The sequence below is a fragment of the Monodelphis domestica genome, chromosome 6, assembly GCF_027887165.1.
Source record: "Monodelphis domestica isolate mMonDom1 chromosome 6, mMonDom1.pri, whole genome shotgun sequence".
In the NCBI taxonomy this organism is placed as follows: Eukaryota; Metazoa; Chordata; class Mammalia; order Didelphimorphia; family Didelphidae; genus Monodelphis; species Monodelphis domestica.
This window is the reverse complement of record NC_077232.1, coordinates 123,721,966-123,739,457: the sequence shown is the minus strand read 5'-3', so window position 1 is coordinate 123,739,457 and position 17,492 is coordinate 123,721,966. Positions and strand designations below refer to the sequence as shown.

Here is a 17,492-nt window from a genome sequence, read left to right as displayed (position 1 = left end):
CCAAAGCAGATGAGTAGATCTTCAGTAAAAAGAAAAAAAAAGTTGCACTATATTGCTTTAAAATCAACAGTAATGTTGACATTCATTTTAAGAGTCATATTTCATGTTCTTTAGTATATTTGATGCTATGTCTATTCAACAATCTTACTCTACTACAAAGACAAAGGTGTAATAATAGTTCTTGCTCTCAAAGATCTGAAATTCTATAAGGTATTTCAAGATATTTTCATATCAAATTTCCTATTCCCTCACCTCTTTGTTTTCTTTTTCTGATACCTTAGCATATATCTTGATGTCTTATTTATCATGTCTTTTTTCAAGTTGAGATGTTTTATATTTTCCTTTTTTCCAATTATATGTAATGATGATTGTTTTCACTTTTATTTAGAATATTTTCCCCATGGTTACATAATTCATGATCCAACCCCCTTTTCTCTCCTCCATCCTGGAGCTGACAAGCAGTTCCATTGGGTTATACATGCATCATATAATGATGATTTTTAACATTTAGAATTTTTTTTATTTCGGTTCTTTCCCTCCCTTCCCCCTTTTGAACCTCCTAGAGATAGCAAGCAATTTGAGATAGATTATACATGTGTAGTCATGCAAAACATATATACATTCTACTCATGTTCTTCTGCATCATTTCTATAGTTAACTTTTTAATGTAACAAGAATGCCTCTTCAATTTGTTCTTTTCATTAGCAGAAGTACTCCTGAGAAATATTTTATTTGATATCATTGGGTTTCCATAGAATCTATTATTCTCAGCTTATTTATGGTTTCCTAACACTATTGATCTTTCTTTTGAGGCCTAAATTTAATTCATTTACCTTTTTTTTTTTGAACTGTGATTTCATTAGCATCTCAGAATTCTTCTACCAATCAAAACTGACATTTGTTTGCTTCCTGAACAACTTGAGGAATTGTGCAGGGCACTAAGATATTTCATGACTAGCAATATACCTAAAAAAGTTATCACTTCCTCTTTGGTCAGTAAAATACACAAATCATTAGAATATGTTGTTTCTTTTAATTAAAAAATGCTTAATCAAGAAATGGCCCTTTATAGGAATTGATGCAGAGTGAAAGGAGCAGAACCAGGAGAGCATTATACACAGAGGCAGATACACTCAATCAAATGTAATGAACTTCTCTAATAGCAGCGATTCAATGACCCAGAACAATTCTAAGGGACTTATGAGAAAGAATGCTATCCACACCCAGAGGAAGAACCATGGGAATAGAAACACAGAAGAAAAACAACTGCTTGATCGCATGGGCTGATGGGGATATGATTGTGGATGTAGACTCTAAATAATCACCCTAGTGAAAATATTAACATGGAAATAGATCTTGCTCAATGACACAAGTAAAACTCAGTGGAATTGTGTGTCTGCAATGTGGGGTGGGCTTGGGAGAGGGGAAGGAAAGAATAATTTAACCATGGAAAAATATTCTAAATTCATTAATTAAATAAAGTTTTTCAATTAAAAAAAGAAAAAGAAAAAAGAAATAGTCCTTTAATATAGCCATAACAGAAGGAATACAAGTATTTGGACATTAAAATGTATTTGCCATCATTCATTTATTTATTAAACAAACATTTTATCAAGAATGGACTACAGGACATTCATGGGGAGAGAGATGGATACAAGTTCATAAAAGATATAGTCTCTTTGTCTTTAGAAAATTTTAATAATGTCAACTGGCAGAACTCAGGGGGTGTCTGAATGAGAGATTATTTTTTATGAATTCTCAAATTTATACTTTTCTCAAATGCATTCAGTACCTGAAGTTTAGGTGATACAATGGATAGAATACTGGGCCTAGAGTCAGGAAGACTAGAATTCAAATCAGATACTTTCTAGCTATGTAACCATGAAAAGTCATTTAACTTGTTTACTTCAGTTTCTTCATTTGTGAAATGAGAATAATAATAGCACCTACTTCCCAGGATTATTATATGGATCAAAAAGACATAATATGTATAAAAAGCATTTAGTGTAGTGTTTGGAACATGGTAAGGGCTCATATATGCTCATTCCCTTATTCCCTTCCTTAAAACAAAATAATTTAAAGTGGCTTTTCTGTGTAGAAAGTAATAAACTTCTATTAACAGAGTTGCAAGATCCACTCTCCTGGAGGAGATATATTTAGGACTAATATAGGAACCTGTGATTTGATCAGTATAGGGACTACAAATGTGAGGAAACTCTCTCTACCAATTCTAACTGGCACTTTCTCTGCTATTTATAGTCTTAGAGCACTGCCTAAATCTCTAAAAGATTAAATGCATTTCAGAAGAGAGACTTGAACCCAGTTCTTTCTGGTTTGGACATCAACTCTTTATCATTCTGCTTCTCTCATATAGAAGAAATAACAAACCATTTGAATGCATATGATGTGTACTACCAAAATACTTTTTTAAAAGGCTGGTTTTCTTAAGTAGCTCAATAGATAGATGCTTATAACCCTTCATATGCCTTTCACTTGGTTAGCAATCCTACTTTTCCCAAATAATGAAAAAGTGAGGTTTTGACCAGTCTAGATCTAATTAAATGTAAATTTTAAATGTGTAGATTTGTACCAGAGAGGGTTTTTTTTTCTATGTTTGTTAATATCCAAATGAGTTTATTTTTGGCACTTCTTTTTCTTTAACTATCTCGGTGTCATGAACATCTAGCCCAGATGCTTCAGTGGCTATAATTTCTAGATGAGTCTATGTGACATGGAAATTGGAGTAGTAATTTGGTATCTAAATCTCACGGATGACCAGTTTCATTCCATGTATTACAACTAAACAGTGAGTCATATGTCACATACAACATTTATATTTCTGCTCTAAGAAAACAAAGTTGGAAAAACAACACGGAGCATTAAAATGCAAGCGGAGCACACTGGCTAAAGCTAGCAAGTTGGGCATACCAAAGGGAATTAAATTTGCTTCATGTGAATTGCTGAACCATGAAAAAGCACTTCAACCTAAGAATTTCCTTTTCTTGTCTGATTAGCCCTTCTCTGTTTGTCTCCATTGATGTTAATAGTTCATGTATCAAATAAATTAACTTTCAACTACATTATTTGGAAGCTGGTAATATAATTTTGACAAACTGTCTCCAAGATTTACATGAACATTTTTTCCCTGAAGGAAAAGAAATAGAAAACCAAGGTTTTACTGCTCTACATCTGACCACGACTGAAGCTCAGAGAATACCTTATTCTCCCACCTATATCTGAGCTCTTCGGAAAGATCTCTCCTGCCAATCTTCCGAAGGTGGCGGGATAGAAGCCTCTGTTTATCAACTGATGTGGGGAGGCTTTTCTTCCAGAAGGAAAGGAATTCATAGATCTGCTCCGTCAGGTTATCAGGATTCTTCAGTTTGACAAGTTGAATGGTGCTTCTGCGGAGAGGGAGGGATTCGGCGAGGGATGCTGCATTTTCTTCCGATAGTTCTTCAGCCAACCAGTACAGCAAGTTTTCCCAAAGGGCTTCTGTGAGGCCGACATTTAACACTCATTATCGTTATCACAGATCAAACCGATACCTATACCTAAATAACACGTTGATCGGACTTTCCGCATCTCTTTAGTGAATGGGCTGGCTCCGACTGCAAAGCCCCAGGAAGACTGAATTCAACCCAGGGGACAGTTGTTTGTCATATTTCAGCAACTGCTCAAGGGTGTCTGATTCACTGCAACTGCCAGATTCCGTCTGTTCGTGGTAGCATATATTAAGGGATCTTTTATGCTTTAAAAAAAAAAAATCCTCTTCCCGTGTGGAATTTTACTTATGCACTAGCCATACTATAACTTCCCCTCTCCAATTCTAAACAGTAAATAAGTTATATAATATTATTTCACAATAAAATCCATGCATTTTAAAGTTACTGACCTCATCTATGTGTAATAATTGTTAGAATCTAATATTTAAAATGTACCCATCAGCATTCAAGTACCAACTGCAATTGTTTGTTTACTAGAATCAGCAATCAGTTCTATGAGTTAGCCAATGTATGCAATCATCAACATTTCTGGTAGTTTTTAATACCACTTTAATTTCTTCTGCATAGAACTATCTCTAGGGGAATATTTTTAAAATGTTATTCTGTATTCCATTTGTGCATGTATTTCCTAAAGGATAATACATTTATAATGCTGATGAAACAACATTATTCTTACAGCACCCTTGAGTGAAAAGCAATTTTTGTAATCAACTCCTTTACATTTTTAATTGCAAAACTATTTTTCTATTAATTTTTTTTCAGAAAGAGACACCTACTTATATGAAAATGTTGGAAGGTGAAATGTAACCTGGTAGAATAAATAGTTACCTACCTGAAGGATCTGTGGATGTTCGTTTAGTGCTCTGTGGATGACTGATTAATTTTTCATGCTATTAAGTGAAAAGGAAGAGAGATACAGGAGAAATAAATCCTTATTTCAATTTGTGGACAAAATCTACACAAATAACCTATGCAAGCCAAAAACCTATTTGAAAATAGAAGATCTACAATGCATGGTGTGCAAAATTACATTGTGCATTGGAGTCAGGGTGTGCTCAGCAATTGTTTCTTCCAAGTCTGGAGCTAAGATCAATGTGCCTGGATGCTGATCCATATCTTTCAGCAAATTCAGCTCAAAGAATACACATTACTGTCATTTTTATAATCCATACAAATCACTGAACTAACTGTTCAAGATGGAAGCCTTTTAAGATGACTCTCCTAGGTCTAAAGTAATATCTTATGGAATGGTTAGTGATTTACAATTACAAAATACTTTCACATATATTATCTCATTCAAGCTACTTGTCAAGCTTGTAAAGTAGGCATTATAAAGGTTTATTAATTCTACTTGGCAGAAAATGGAAACTGAGGCTCAAAGAGATTGTGTCTTGCCCAAAGTCACCCAACTATTTAGTAAATGATGGACCCAGGATGTGGACCCAGGCTTTTTGACTATAAGAACATGTCTTGGTGATGAAGCCAAGATGGGAGTAGAGAAAGAGCTCTGCTGATTATGCTCAATATTCCTCTCAAAACAACTTTAAAATAATGTCTCAGATCAAATTCTAGAGTACAAGAGCCAATAAAAGATCAGAGGAAGACATTTTTCCACCCCAAGACAATAGACAAGATCAGAAAAAGTCTGTGATACAAAGGAAGAGTATGAGCCAGAGCCCCTATGAATGGCACAGAAATGATGGAACTAGGTTATAGAGATAGAAGCAGTAGCAGCCTATGGAGTTCTTGAGCAGGAGACAGAAAGGGCACCTGGCACCTGGTTAGCAAGAGATTACACAAGACCCCTGTGCTAGCCCTGGGCACAGCCCCATTCCCTATACCCCATTCTGGATCAAAATTCAAGGGCAGAAAGTGGTACTTCTAGTTAAAAGAAAGCAAGATCCCTGAAGGACAACTGTTCAGCAACTCCATTGTCTATACCCCTCCTCCTTACCTTTCCACCCTAATCCTCCTGTGATCAAGACAGTGATTAGGGAAAATTCCAACAGACCTATGATGAAAAATATTATCTACCTCCAGAGAGAACTGATGGATTCTGAAAACAGAATAAATTATATTTTTTATTTTATTTATTTTTATTGTTTAGTTTGCATTTTCTTTTGCAATATGGTGTATAGTTAGAAATTTTTGAACTCCAAAACTACATTACCCAAAGTTCCTTTCTATATTACCTAGAATCCTTTTCCCTTTTCCTGCATCCTTGGGTATTTAATGATGGTATTTAAGGGCTGTAACTCCTCCCATGTTTTCTTTTACTAGCAACCCGGCTGAGTTCAGGTACTTCCTTTACTTTAGTTATTATTAATAAAACTTTTTAAATATAATACTTAGTTATTGAATATTAATTTTAAAACCCACAATGGCTAATATGGAAATGTTTTGCATGACTTCATATGTATAATAGATCTCAAATTGTTTATCTTCTCAAGGAGGTGTTAAGGCAGGAGGAAGAAAGAGAATTAGCAATTCAAATTTTTAAAAATAAATATATATATATATATATATATATATAGTGTTATAAGTTACAAGTAATTGGGAAATATTTAAAAAATAAAAATAATATTTTAAAAAGAATGAAAATTTTTCCATTGCAGTAAGGTACTATATGATTTAATAAATAATGTACTCATTCTGGGGTAAATATCAGCAACCCACAAAAATGTCAAAGAGCCATCATATACAAAATTATCCCTTTTTAAACACTTTTAAAAATTCAAACTTTTTTGTACTGAAGTGTAAAGAGGACTGGACTGTTTACATAGGAGATGTGATTCCTGGTCTTCACTATGTCACTGATTTACTCTGCATCTTTGGTCACCCAAGTCAGTTGATTAGCAAGCATTTTCATATGTGCTAAAAAAAAAAAACCACTATGTTATGGACCAGTGACACAAGTAGCTTTTGTCTTTGAGGAGCTTATAGACTAACCAGAAAAAAACAAATCACACATATATAGGCAGGGGTTTTATGGAGCCACCTCAAACTGGCTTCTGAGTGGCTATTGTTACATTTTCAATGTGAGCATTTATATCTTGGAAAAAGCTCCATATAGTTTTCCAGATGAAATCCAGATCTTCTTCATGGTTATGTCTGGGATCAACATATTGTTCATCTTCAGCACCTGCTCATCACATCTGTATTGATGAACCAAATAAATGGGTTTCCCATAGAACTGTACGTTATAGTTTGTAAAGTAGCCATTTTCATTCATTTGTTTTCTTTGATAATATTTTGGGCTGGTTGATTTTTAATAATAATATTTTGTTTTTCCTAAATTACATGTAAAAACAATTTTTCATCATTTTCTTTTTTTAATTTTGGATTCCAAATTCTTTCCCTTTTTCCCACCCACCTTTCCCTCCAATAAGATATAGATTTTACATGTGCCGTCATGTAAAACATTTTTTCCATATTAGCCATTTTATGAAAGAGATCTCAAAGGAAAAGAAAAAGAAGAAAGAAAGTAAAATAATATAGTGGGTTTTTTTGGTCAGCATTCAGACTTTATCAGTTATTTCTATGATGGCAGATAGGATTTTTCATCGTAAATCTCTGGAATTGTCTTTTGAGTGGCCATGAATTTCATTGAGGAGCCTCTGTAGTATTTTAGAGCTTACTTCCATAAAGGCGGTGTCATACATAAATACAGAAACAGTCACATAGAAATGTCTTCAATTTGGACCGTTTACAAGATATCCCACCTTGATAGCTATATGCCATTTGTGCTGCCTAAGGCTATTGATAATCAGAAAAATTGCTGAACAAAGTTACCAGTGGTCTTAACTATTAGAGAAGTATCATGGTATACTGGAAAGAATATTGAATGTGGAGTCACAGATGAGTCAAGTCCTTACCTTGCTCTGCAACTTACAACCTGTACAACTTTGGACAAATGATATCACCTCTCTGGGTTTCAGTTTTTTCACATATTAAATGAGAGAGTTGGAGTAAATGACCTCTAAAGTCAGTCAATAAATATCTAAGTGCTTTAGGGGAAATTTTGTCTGAGTTTAACACTTCCATGAGATACACGTTGGCAGAAGAGATATTTCAAAGAATCAAACCATTCTAATCTATCATATGCTTTTTAAAAATAATCAACAAAATTGTTTTTTCAGAGGGGAAAATATAAACTCAGTATTATCTACCTATTTTGATTAGTTGTATGACTGCGATGATTGGTCTGCTATAGAAAATCATTTCCTATAATTTGTTCTCTTTACATATGCTTATCAAGGAAGCTATAAATATAAATATAAATACTAGGGAATAATGAGGCTCCTCTGGATAAAATACAACATAGAAAACTATGGGTTTATTGCTGTAAAATACAAATACAAATAAAGGTAGATATGTGGGCTAGATGGATATTGACCCATACTTTTGCCTATATTTTGCTCTGTCTCAAAATTATTTGCATGCTAATTTGGAGAGGATTTTGGAATAACCTGAAACATCTAGTTATCCAGACCAAAGCATTGTAATGTCTAACCCAATATAAAGGTTTTGAAAAGAACTTAGTGTGAGGAAATTCTTTCCAAGCTTTGTTATAGTGACGTATCCTTAGAAGAGTGCTCTAGTGGTCAACTGAAGGTTGGAGGGAGCCCAAAGATAGCCTAAAGAGATACTAGCTAGAACCTGGGGGGAAGTAACCGATACCTAGCAGAAAATATATACCCAAATATGGCCATAAACCCTTCTGAGTAGCAAACACTAGAATATCACTGGCAAAACATGCCCAAAGGAGATGTCACATCCTAAAGTCAATAGTTCTCATGAGGCCAACCCAGTAACATCACCAGAAGGCATTGGTGGTCCTGAAGCATCAAGGTGGATATCTAGTTTCCTTGTACTGCATATCCCCTCTAACTATGTACCTCCAAGTTGTGCTCTGAACTATGAATACTCCTCATTCATCATGTCCCAGCTACACCCATTCTTCCAAATGATGACATGTGTTTTTGTGAGAAAATGTACCTCAAGCTTCATGTACTTTTTTACTCTTTCCACCACTCTTTTCTGTTTTGTGATATGCTATTGCTCTTAATCTTTTCTCATTTTTCTGTATCAGATCTTGTAAAGTTAATTTTATAAACTGGGGTTACCCTTGGCTCTTATGCTTCTTTCTTAGAAAAGTGATCAACTATTTGCAGATTGCGATGGTTTGGGGATTCTTTTGCCTTCCCTAACATTTCTAAAAATCTGTTGGCCATATTGATAGTCTGTGTTATCAAACTTCCATTCTGGGGCATCAATAGCTTATTTCACTGTGTCACATGGGAACTTGTATACATTTGTTCATTACCTGTCTCTTATCATTATTCTTTTTTTTCTATCTTGACATAGGTTTTAATATTTGCTCCCAACAAATTCTTACTGCTATTTTGACTGCAAAGACTTTATTTAGAAATAACTCTCCCATTAGTATTAGTATGCAATCACTTCCTGACTCCTACAACATAATCAATTTTAGATTTGTAGTCATGTTCCCTACTTGTCAGGTCCAGACTTTTTTTCTTTAAAAAATGATTCAAAATCTTTGGCATGAGACTTCTGAGTGGTTTCATGAGTCTCTGGTCTCTTTTGTCTCTTAATACTGAATCATATTTTACAAAGCATTGTTTTGTCATCCTCCTGTTTTCCCTTCATATTGAAATCAATTAGCTTCATTGACTTGGTGTAGAAGATTTTATCAAGTTTCTCATAGAATTTCCCCATAGTTATTCTCTACATAAGCTACAATTATCTTCAAAGCTCTCCTTATGTTTACCGTAAGCACTGTAAGGCAAAATTACTGAGGATCCTGTGAAATGGTTTTGTTGCCTTTGGGCACAGAATAAAGCCAAATATTCTGACTTCTATGTTTTGTCTCTGAAGGAGAATCTGTGAACCATTCTTCTTTTCTGATTTCTTGTTAATTATTTATGTTTTAGTGATTTTTGGACTTGAAATTTGAGGCCATCCAATGAATCTTGCAGCTCAAAAATTAATTGGGTAATATGTAGATTATCTTTAATTGAATAACACTGAAGTGGAAATGATGCAGTTCAAAAATATTCTCAACTATTTAGTCAGGATTTAGAAAAAAAATCATATGATTATGTAAACCCTTAAAAATTATCCAGGTTTACATGGCAGAGAAATCCATCATTCAATTTATCAGAGGGGGGGGAAGAAATAAAAATCAGTGAAAAATAGATAATCCAAAGAATTGTTTCAAACTCGTGGACCTGTCTGTCTTTCTGCTCCTCTAGGTAGGTTGTGCCAGCAAAGTTATTTGGCTTTGAGAGAAAACAATTGTATCTAAGCAATTTCATCGTTTACTTAGAAATAACATGTCAGAAGTTCAGTTGAAAAACAGGGAAGTTCATTGTTTAGCTAGCATTACTTGAAAGCAGAACTAGGGTCAACTGATTGCTTACATAAATCTCCAAGCTATGAACTATTGTGAAACAGAACCAGATAGATAACCACTCAGCCATGAAGCAGGTGGGATTTTCAGAGCAGAGGTTTACAGCTAAACGTAGGCAGCCACAAACAGAAGGTGTAATTCATATATTCTTAAATGCACATAAAATGTCCCAAAATAATTTCCCACATGCAGAGACATAACCAGGGCAGGGCAACTGATACTTTTCCCAAGGGCACAAAAATTACAGGATACTGACAACACTTATACTCCTTCAACAATATAACTAAGCTTAGTACCTAGTTAGCAATAATAACTACTTAAAATGGGAAATGAACAGATGGTATACCACTTCCCCAAATAACTTCACTATTAATGAATTCTTCTCTGGCCCTAACCTGTCATGTTCCCTCCTAACAATGTGGCAGCCCTAAATGATCTCATAATGTTCTACCTTTGCTGAATTTCTCCACCCCCAAATCCTCCCCAAATGAATTTGCCTTTAAAAGTTGATTTTTTTCATGATTTGTGATGCTCTACCTGGGCAATAAAATTGTTGCTTAAATTCTATCCTCACTTCATTATTTTTATTTCAGAATCTATAATTGAAGAGTCATTTCTTTTCCCCTAATTACCTAGATATCTATCTAGAAAAAATCATTAAATCATCAGTAATTTACAATAATTGTGTATCAGATTTACTGGATCCTTACACACCACTGCTTCTAATGAGAGGGAAGTTGGGGAAACATGAATACCCTGAAATGGGCAAAAAATAAGAACTATTAGTCTCCTTTTCCCTAAAGTCTTGATTGATCCCCCAAGTTACCATTGTTGTCAGCTCCTTAAGGGGTGAGCACACATCATTATGGCAGTACACTAAAGACCTCCTTCGAAACTGTGTGCAACTAATAATGATTTCTTTTCAGGTCTATCTAGTAAACCCATTCTAAATTCATTGAATTTTTCTATTGTAGCCTAATACACATCTACACTTTTTTTCCATAATAACAGCATGAAAGACCTTATTTAATGCTTGGCTGCAATCTAGATAAACTGTATCAAAAGAATTCCTTTGATGGAGTAAATTAGTTACCCTATCAAAAAAGGAAACAGAGTTAGTCTGACAGGGCATCTGAGGAAGGCATCCTGGATTATTGTGATCACTAAGTGATCACTGTCTCTATAATGGTGAATATTCTAATTTTTTTTCCAGAACCTGCAGTTGAGCTCACTGACCGTTATTTAGCAGAATTTACAAAGTTCTCTTCATTTTTTTAATAGTAGTAGAATATGTGTACTTCTTTGGTCTTCCTTAATTTATCTTGAACTTAAACATGCTTAATTCTATTCTAAATAGAGCCATCTGATGTTGTACTCATAGTCCATACATATTGATTCAATCTTCTGCATATGTTCTTTAAAATCAAAGTTGATCATGGCAACTAAGTGAAAGTAGCTAGAGAGCCAGGCTTGGAGTCAGGAAGACCTGAGTTGAAATCCTGACTCAGGTACTTATTAATTGTATGATTCTAAGCAAGTCCCTCAGACCTGTTTGCCTCAGTTTCTTCAAATGTAAAATGAGGATAATAATAGCACCTGCCTCCAAAAGTTGTTGTGAGGATAAAATGAGGTAATATTTGTGAAGTACTAAATACAGTGCTTGGCATATAATAGATGCTATACAAATTCTAATGATGACTCTGATGATAATGATTATGACAATGAACTCCCTGACCACTCATCTCTTTAGCTATTACATTCCTGGAAGTTGTCATTTGAAAATTTCTTTCTGGAGGTGATCTGTGAATTCTTTCAATTTCCAATTTTATTTTTTTGTTCAAGGATATCTAGGCAGTTTTCTTTGATACTTTCCTTATTTATGATATACAAGATTTTTTCCTGATCATGCCTTTCAGATAGCCCAGTAATTCTCAAATTGTCTCTCCTTGATCTATTTTCCAGGTTAGTTGTTTTTTTTTTCAATAAATATTTCATATTTTCCTGTTTTTATTCCTTTGGTTCTGCTTTATTATTTCTGAATTTCTCATGAAATCATTAGGTTCTAGTTGGTCAATTCTGATTTTAAGAGCTGATTTTCCTGTCAGTTTTTGGTTCTCCTTTTTCAATTGGCCCATTTCTTCTTGCTTTTCTTTCATTTCTCTTCCCCACTTTTCCTCTGCCTCTCAATTGAATTGGAGGTTTTTTTTTTTTGAGCTCTTCCAGAATCTGTGTCCAATCCCTATTTTTATTTTGGACTTTGCATGTGTTTGCTTTTCTTTCACTATCCCCTTCTATGTCTGTACCTTGTGCTTTGTTTGTTAAAAAGTCTCTAGTTAGGTGCTATTTTGTTGTTTGCTCATTTCGCCACCTTTTTATATGTAGGCTCTGTTTTCTAGGAGATTAGGTTACCCTCTTAAACTTCAGTCCTTCCTTGAATGCTGCCCTTAGCTTATTTTGTGGGTTTCTGCCAGTTTTAGTTCTTCCAAGGTGGCATGATGGCCTGAGGGCTAGGAGCTATGAGGACCTCCTCCCACAGCTGATTCAATTAACCCTTGAGATGCTGATAGCTTAAAGACTTGCCTCAGGGTTGGGCATAAGCTCTTGGTATTACTCTGAACTTGATCAGGTCAGGGACTGATCAAATTCTACCCTCAGGCTTAGTCATGTTTTTGGTCTCACTGTGTACTTGATCTAATCAAGCACTCAGTTGATTGCCCTGTCCTGGATCTCTGGCCTGAGCCTCTGGCAATAAGATTCAGACCCCACCTTGGGTCAACCAACTACCCCAAATTGGGGTCTCTGTTCTCACCACAGGCTCAAACTGGGACTCCTAGCTTCCCCTGAGCCCACACAGATCAGCCCACTTCAGCACAGACTCCCCTGGGCTAGGATTCTGGACTTCCCCACAGGTTTGAAATCTCAAAGGATATGGGTTGGCTTGGATCTCTATTTGCCCAGGCAGAGTCACATGGTTTGAATATTGGTTTGGGTTTAGATTCTGAACCAGGAACAGCAAATGTGAGGTGGGGATGTGTAGTTTGTTCTTGGTTTACTCTTCACTCCTTGCTATACTCTTGTTGACTATGCCCCCCTCTCACCCCAGTGCCCCAGATGTTCTCTACCTACTTTTAAAATCTTCTTTTCTTGAAAGTTATTTCTACTGTCTCTTTGTTGGTTCTTTCATTCCTATACTTGTTTTATGGCATTTAAAAAAATATTGTTTGCTCTGCCTTACTTGGCCATCCTGGCTCTACCCCAAAAGTCAGCACTGGTCTCTTTAGATCATACTTTATCCTCCTCATTGCATTTCTCTTACTTCCTTCAGAAGTACATTTTGAGGACTTCTCATGACTCCTGGGTTAACTTTCCCTATAGAATTTTAGGTTTATGAAATTCTAACCATTCTTTCTTTGAATTTCATGATTTCAAATTGTTGGGCACATGAGATTTAGGCCAACTTGCCACTCCTTTTTCCCAAATTCTAAGATAAAATGGTCATTTCACTTCAAGTTTCTCATCATTTTTCCCTTAGTAAAAAATTCCTCCATGTTAGTGAAAAGCAGATAAAGAATAGAACTGCCCTATTTTCATTCACATGCTTGCCACTATATTTTCGTGCTCTAATTCCTGGATTTTTTCATGTTACTATATCTTCTTAATAAGCATAGATAACTTATTTTACCTATCCTTTTTTTAAGAACTTCTAGCATTCCAAAATCATATCCTATTCATGAGGCTTATTCTAAAGTTCAGTGATACCTATGAGGTCAAATTTGCCCCTTTATATTAAAATCTCTTGTTCATTTTTCTTTTTATAAATACTTTGTGCATTTGTGCACAGACCAACTAGCAGGCCTTTCCTAGATTGTGTTTCTTACAAAGTCCTGGGTGTCTCTGCTATTATTCTCCCTATGTTGTGATTTCTCTCTATTACAATAGTCCTTTACCTAGAGTACATGGACCCCAAGACATTCATGGATAGATTTAAGAGAGTTCCTCATCTTGAAGGGGGGCAAAATATATATATTTGTCATTATATTACCTATGTTATGCTACATACTTTACCTATGAATTTATTTTAAAAACCTTTACCTTTCATCTTAGAATCAATATTATGCATTGGTTCCAAAGCAGAAGAGTGGTAAAGACTAAGCCATGGAGATTAAGTGATTTGTCCAGGGTCACATAGCTAAGAAGTGTCTAAGGCCATATTTGAACCCAGGAAATCCTGACTCTAGGTTTGGCTCTCAATCCACTGAGTCACCTAGCTGCCCCTTCTATGCCCCCTAATTTAAATAAAGTATTTTGAGAAAAATTCATAGATTCACTAGACTGCCAAAGAAGAATATGAAACAAAAACTTTTTTAAAAATTAAAAAACCCTGTTCTATGTTTCATAGCTTGGTAAAAACACATAAGCAATTCTTTCCTTTGTTCTTCCTTTCTAGTTCAAGGTTTGTTGTTTTTTAAACCAGATTTCGAAAATGTCAAGCAAATATATTCTGATTAGGCCTTCTTTAATACATTTTTCCCCTGGGCAAGAGTCTAGAATTCCTTTATTCTTATTATTGTCTAGAAATCAAATTCCTAACCTCAGATAACATCTTTGACTAGTTATTAATTTCCCAAATCTGCCTTTCTCTTCTTTTTTATTATATATTTTTTTTATTTTTACCAGTTTATATATCAATAAAATTTTTAGTATTTGTTTTTCTGGTATTTTGGATCCATGTTCTATCTCTCTCCCTCCCACTCTCTGCCCCTCTCCAACAAGATATGATAGATGCTATGTATATATATATATATATATATATTATCATATAATACATATTTCCATGTTTGTGAGAAAAGACATATTGCCTATACTAGAGACAAATTCTTGGAAGATATAAAAATGGTATTTTTCAATTTGCATTCAGACTCTGTTCCTTCTAAGGCATGGATACCCTTTTTTGTCATGAGTCTCTTAGAGTTGCCCTAGATCCTTGCTTTATTGATAATAATTAAGTCATTGACAGTTGATTATCATACATTATTGGTCTTACTCTGTATAATGTTCTCCTGATTCTGTTCTCTTCACTCTGCATCATTCATAAAAGTCTTTCTGGGTTTTTTGTGATCATTTTATTTGTCATTTCTTATGTCACAACAGTATTCTATTACAAATATATACCACATCTTGTGCAGCCATTCCCCAACTGATGAGCTTTTCTCTTCTAATGTCATTGACTTCAATGAGCAACAGTGACGAAAACACCACCTGGGCTCCTTATGGCATACCATGCTGAACATGGAGTCACAGAGACCTATGTTCAGATCCCACTTATGATATTTGTTAGCCATGTGACCACAAGTAAGTCATTTAACTTCTCAGCCTCAGTTTCCTTATTTATAACCATACCAACTCAAATTCCTTTCAACAGTGAGGCTGACTGCTGACTCTAAAGGTAGAATTGATTAGGAAAGTAAATTGCAATATTAGTTGATCGAAAAATCCCTGTAGGTTGTTTAAAGGCAAGTATTCATAGCACTGGTATGTATAAAACTATAAATGACATTGGCAAATGATTAAATATCTTGGCAAAGTACAGACCTTTGAAACATGAAAATGTTATTTATGAAAATAAAGCTGCCTACATCATAAATGATTCATTTCCCAAGAAGATGCGAGATGCCAGAACGTAAGTTAATACTCAGTTCTAAATAATTCATTCAGCATTATTAAAAATACTAAGACAATCTTAGATCTTATTAAGAATCAGAGATACATACACCATCAAAAACAATATGAAAGCCATGCTCTTTGCAGTGGCAAAAAATTGGAAAATGAGGGGTTGCCCTCTGATTGGGGAATGGCTGAACAAATTGTGGCATCTGATGGTGATGGAATACTATTATGCTCAAAGGAATAATGAACTGGAGGAATTCCATGTGAACTGGAACGACCTCCAGGAACTGAAGCAGAGTGAAAGGAGCAGAACTTAGAGAGCATTGTACACAGAGACTGATACACTGTGGTAAAATCGAACATAATGGACTTCTCTACTAGCAGCAATGCGATGATCCAGAACAATTCAGAGAGACTTATGAGAAAGAACTCTATTCACATTCAGAGGAAGAAGTGTGGGAGTAGAAATTCAGAAGAAAAACAACTGCTTAACCTCAAGGGTTGATGGGGATATGATTGGGGATGTAGACTCTAAATCAGCGGTTCTCAACCTTTCTAATGCTGTGACCCCGCAATACAGTTCATCATGTTGCAGTGACCCCAAACCAAAAAATTATTTTGGTGGCTACTTTAAAACTCTAATTTTGTTACAGTTATGATTCGGAATATAAATACCTGATATGCATTATGTATTTATTCTCATTGCTACAAATTGAGAGGTTGAGAACTGCTGCTCTAAATGATCACCATGCAAATATCAATAATATGGAAATAGGTCTTCATCAAAGACACATGTAAAACCCAGTGGAATTGTGTGTCAGCTATAGGAGGGAGTTGTGGGGAGGAGAGGGAAAAAACATGAATCTTGTAACCATGAAAAAAATATTCTAAATTAACTAATTAAATAAAATTTTCTCAAAAAAAGAAGAAATTATTAAACTTATTGGAAGTGATAGCTGGCTAGGTATCTATATGTATATATACATATGTGACTATGTAAGAATATATGTGTATGTAGGTATGCATGCAATAAAGATCTTACTATATATTTTCTTACTTGCAAAAAAAACAAAACACTCCCAACATTTCCAATGCATTTTCCCACCATTTTAGTATATAGTGATCAATTAATACTTCATTAAACTCTTTATGGAACCAAAAGAAAACAAGTATAAAGTAAATATTCCTTTGTAAGTCCCAAAGACCAAGAAATTGTTTCAATTCATTTCAAATATTAAATTAAGTTAGACTGAGTATATATATTGAATTCATAATATAGTTGGGAAGTTCCCAATGAAAGAACAATTGTATACAATTCTTTTGAAACATCTAATCAAGATAGATTGACTAGGTAAGTATGGTGAACTCATATAACTGATTAGGAAAGGGAACAGCAACATCCTCCATCACTCACCTTAGGTAAATTCAATGGCAATTTGCAAGTGGGCAATTGATGCCCAAAGTCATTAAGCGTAAGTGGTTCATTCAAGTTCTTGGCTAGTTTGTCTTTGGGTACTTTGTAAACTGAAACTGTACCCTTATAATAAGGGGAACTGTAGTTGCCAAATTCATCCACCTCCTTGAGCTGGAGTTCCAGACTGGGATTTCTTTGTAAGTGAAAAGTAAGCTTGTAATCTTTTCCATAATCTTTCCCATTACCTAAATTTAAGTAAAATTTGTTGGTTAATATCACAATATCATATTTTGCATGATTTTAATTAGACCTTCAGAACCAAAATAATCAGAGCAGTGCCTGAAGTAGAATACATATTGTATATTCAGTTGAAATTTCAGTTTCTCACTGATCTGCAAAGACCTGCTCTCACATAAAATAGGAATTTGCACAGAAATTTTTATTCACTAAGCAAAAGCAATAGAAGTATGGT

The 17,492-nt window shown here is 34.7% G+C and overlaps 1 protein-coding gene across 5 annotated transcripts in view; it reads right to left on the bottom strand.

Annotated features, from left to right (window-relative positions):
* Positions 1-1,506: 1,506 nt before the first annotated feature.
* DTHD1 (death domain containing 1) overlaps positions 1,507-17,492 on the bottom strand; it is a 116,407-nt gene continuing 100,421 nt past the window's right edge. For all 5 annotated transcript variants that reach the window (XM_056802515.1, XM_056802517.1, XM_003341422.4 and 2 more), the window contains 3 exons: positions 17,021-17,265; positions 4,339-4,396; positions 1,507-3,495 (listed from right to left, as the gene is read on the bottom strand). In XM_056802515.1, the coding sequence (XP_056658493.1) occupies positions 3,176-3,495; positions 4,339-4,396; positions 17,021-17,265 (623 nt within the window). In that variant the 3' untranslated portion in view covers positions 1,507-3,175. The remainder of the gene's footprint in view (positions 3,496-4,338; positions 4,397-17,020; positions 17,266-17,492) is intronic.